General features: G+C 39.6%; 1 protein-coding gene across 5 annotated transcripts in view; it reads left to right on the top strand.

Moving 5' to 3' along the window:
• LOC107655368 (CREB-binding protein-like) overlaps positions 1-4,120 on the top strand; it is a 48,459-nt gene that overhangs the window by 27,529 nt on the left and 16,810 nt on the right. For 2 of the 5 annotated variants that reach the window (XM_016442830.1, XM_016442828.1), the window contains exons 7-14: positions 148-241; positions 352-489; positions 804-921; positions 1,034-1,205; positions 2,288-2,350; positions 2,459-2,571; positions 2,654-2,833; positions 2,940-3,194. In XM_016442830.1, coding sequence (XP_016298316.1) covers positions 148-241; positions 352-489; positions 804-921; positions 1,034-1,205; positions 2,288-2,350; positions 2,459-2,571; positions 2,654-2,833; positions 2,940-3,194 — 1,133 coding nt within the window. The remainder of the gene's footprint in view (positions 1-147; positions 242-351; positions 490-803; positions 922-1,033; positions 1,206-2,287; positions 2,351-2,458; positions 2,572-2,653; positions 2,834-2,939; positions 3,195-4,120) is intronic. The other 3 variants (XM_016442829.1, XM_016442831.1, XM_016442832.1) reach the window with 3 other exon arrangements.

Genomic DNA, 4,120 nt, shown 5'->3' with positions numbered 1-4,120 from the left:
ATATATATATATATATATATATAAATTCCACGAAAATATAATGTATTATTATCAAAATCTAATCTATTACATATTATTTATGGAGAATGAGTTTTATTTTATTTATGTATTTTTATTTAATTATTTATTTATTTATTTTTTGTCCAGGGGGAGGTCAGATGAACCCAATCGGCGTACCGACATCAGAACAGGCTAAGCTGCTCTCAGATGGCACCATGCCGTCAACTCTTAACCCTAACAAGTATGACTCGGACACACACCAATCAAAACACACTCCCAACTCTTAATTGCTTAAAATTGATGTCTTAATGCTGTTTGCTTACTAAATATCTCCTGATTCTCTTTACGCAGTCAGCTGATGCCGGATGGCCCTACGGTAGGCAGCATGGGTAACCTGCCCACAGCGGCCCCTCTGTCAGCCACCGGTGTGAGGAAAGCCTGGCACGATCACGTCACTCAGGACCTGCGCAACCACCTTGTACACAAACTGTTAGTAAACACTGCTCTTAAACTATATATATTTTATAAATGTTTTTAAATTGTTATGCTCAGCAAGACTGCATTTATTTGATCAAAAATACACTAAAAACAGTAATATTGTGAAAAAAATTATTATAGTTTAAAATAACCCTTTTCTATTGTAATATAACAATTGTAATAACAGTTGAGCTGCTTAATGTTTTTTTTTTTTGTGGAAATCATTTTTCCAGGAGTCTTTCATGAATAGAAAGTAAAAAAACAGCATTAAATAAAATGAAAAGATCGCTTTGAGTGAAGGGGTTTTGCTCTCTGTGTTTGTTTAGGGTTCAGGCCATCTTCCCTACGCCAGACCCCGCCGCCCTGAAGGACCGTCGCATGGAGAACCTGGTGGCATATGCACGAAAAGTGGAAGGGGATATGTACGAGTCGGCCAATAGTAGGGTGAGCACAAACCCTCGGTCAGGGTTACACCTCAACCGAAAGGCTGATAAAGTGAAATTCTTAAGTTTCGATTATGTTGATTTTAACACTGTTGTCTGTGCATGTTGTATAGGACGAGTACTATCACTTTCTGGCAGAGAAGATCTATAAGATCCAGAAGGAGCTGGAGGAGAAGAGAAGATCCCGATTACAAAAGCAGATTATCAACCAGACGCCCATGACTGCAGCGGGACAACAGCCTCCGGCCCTCAACCAGCCTAATGTCATGGGACCTCGGCCACAGAGTAAGTCATTTAAAAACTAGGGCTGTTATGTGATTAAAATTTTTATCTAATTGCACGATATGCCAGTTAATTTATCAAATTAATTGCACATCAATTTGGGCTGAGAAATTACCCACAAAAGCTAATTATTATTTAAGATCAAATTTATTACACACAACCTTTTAAGGCTACAATGTGGCCATAACATTGTTTTCAGAAGCTGCATCTGAAGTGCATTTCTGACTGTCCAGAGGTGGCATGAATGCATTTACACTGCAATTAGAATTGCATAAATAATACTATGAGATTTAATGGGTTTTAAATGGGCATTAATGTTGTTGTTTTGTTTTTTTAACAAATATTGAAAATTGTAAAAATGATACTCTGAATATTAAACTAAAACCACCAGTAAGGGGTGGCGAAGTCTTAATGAGTGAATCATTGAATCATTCATTTAACCAATTTGTCAAAATGGCTAATTCATTCAGAAACAAAGCAAGTGACTGTCTTTATGAACGAGTCACTGAATAATTGACTCACTTGATTCATTGAAAACTGCTGATTCATTCAGTAACAAAACATTGCTGTGTTTTGCTCGGAAAGGTTGTTCTGCTGTGGATTTGTTTGGAACTATTTTTGTTGCCGAATTTGATCAAAAACTGACAATATTGTGTCTAAAACACAATAGTAACTTCTTGTTTATTGAACTGTTGTATAAAATCAATATCACATTTGCAGTCGTCCAGATATTCAGGAAAAAACAGCACTCTTGCTTATGTGATATTGCTAAACTATATCATTTGATATAAATATAAGACAAAAACTTATATGGGGCATTTTCACCCTCATATCTTGAATTTTGGGGGCATATAACTGGATTATAATAGGCTACATCACTCAGTCATCAGTCGTCCAGCATCATGTTTGTCAGCAGCTGCACACAATGTAAAATGACATACCTGTCTGGGCCGTGATGAGCTGTGTTAAAAATTAACACCATAACTAATCGCACCAAATTAAAGTGTTAAATCGACAGACATAAACACACAAATGCACAAACTTTGCCAGTTTCTGATCTCATTTAGTCTCTTCCCTCTTTTCAGATGGACCCGTGCCTTTGCCCAATGTGCCAAATCAGATCATCAATCGCATGCAGGTGTCTCAAGGTACTTCAGTCCCATTTGTAGCCAATAACAGTTGGAGATGCATTTGTTCTCTGTACTCGAAACAAATATCTCTGCGTTATCAATCTTTTCTGTTGTTTTTTCCAACAGGGTTGAATCCATTCGGCGCAATGCCCAATGTGCCGATGTCTCAGGCTCCCATGGCAACACGTGCCGCTTCTCCGATAAACCATCAACAGATCAATATGAACCAAGTCCCGACGGTCAGTCTTCATGTCTGGATCCCTCTCATTTCTGCTCTCTGGACACATATCGCATTGTATCATTCTCGTCATATTTTCACAGATGAATATGTCTCCCACGCGAATGCCCCCCACACAAAGCATGCTGGGAGCTCACGGCGGGAAAATGGTGGCACAGACGGCCAACCAGACGCAGTTCATGGCTCAACCGCAGTTCCCCACCAACACCAACGCCATGAATGTCAACATAGGCCAGCCCAATACGCAGGCGGCCGTTTCACAGGTGCGCACATGCACTCACATCCTAGAGTGACCTCGTTCCGCACAACGACATTCCCACTAAACTTGTTTTGTCCCTGCTTGTGTGCGTGCGATCTCTCCTTCCCCAGCAGCAGCCGAACGCTAACCTCTCCCTGAATGCACTTGGCCCCTTGGGCCCCCCGCTAGGCTGCCCCGCACCCCCTCAGGCTCCACTCCGCGCCACACCGCCCCCCAACGCCACCGCCAGCACCACTAACCTGCCAGCAGCACTGCAGCCCAGTCAGGCCTCCACACCCACCCCCGCCCCTGCTCAGGGCACCCCACCTCACATGCAGCCCCAGACGGAGCTGCCCCTCCCTGCCCAGCAGCACCCTGGAACACCGGTGAGACCTGCAGATCCATCTTAAGATCCAAAACCTAGTGAGCTTCCTACATAGGTAGCATCCTGACCAGAATGAAACCTCATAACTTACTGGTTGTGAGGTAGTCGGGACACAGACAGCAACCTTTGGGTTCCATTGCACTTCTCACAAGGAACTAGGATTGTGCAATTTGGGGAAAAATCTAATTGTGATTTTTCCTATAAAATTGCAATTGCGATTTTAAAATGGTTTGCTTCTTGTTTTGTTTTTATAATTATTATTATTCATATTATTATTGCTGCTACTATTTCTATTACTATATAAAAAAAAAATATATATATATATAGAGTCTAAGTTTGCTGCACAATGTGGCCAAAAATATTGATTATATTCCACTATGATTATAAAATAACCTTAACTTATTAATATTAGTAATAATAATGAATATTATTATTGTTACTGTTACTATGAAATACAAATATTAAAATGAGTAATTTTGTAATATTTCACTGTAAAATAAAAAATATGGAGTTTTTGTAGAGTCCAGGTTTGCTGCACAATTTGGCCAAAATATTATAATGTTGGGCAATCGGATAACTTTATTTCAAAAGTAAGTAGTAATTAGTTACATTACTAGTTACGTTAATTTTTTCTCCATGAAATTTATGAAATTCCAGCATACACGCTCCCAATAAATATTTGTTATTAAAGCATCAACATTCACAGAAAACTGTTATTTTTAACTAAAGTAAGCGACTGCTGCGTGCATGGTTTGGCATGGCAGAATACCAGCAAAGAGTGCTGCATTTATAATCTCTAAAAGACATCTCAGGGATGTCTTTTAGAGGCATAATGGCATAATGGCATAAAGGCATAATGAATCTTTCATAATGTCTACAATTCGTGTGTTATAATGAGAGGATTCGTGAGCACGCAAATTTCAGCAC

Source organism: Sinocyclocheilus anshuiensis, unplaced genomic scaffold (assembly GCF_001515605.1).
Source record: "Sinocyclocheilus anshuiensis isolate Anshui unplaced genomic scaffold, SAMN03320099.WGS_v1.1 scaffold880, whole genome shotgun sequence".
NCBI classification, from domain to species: domain Eukaryota; kingdom Metazoa; phylum Chordata; class Actinopteri; order Cypriniformes; family Cyprinidae; genus Sinocyclocheilus; species Sinocyclocheilus anshuiensis.
This window is presented reverse-complemented; position numbering and strand designations above follow the sequence as displayed.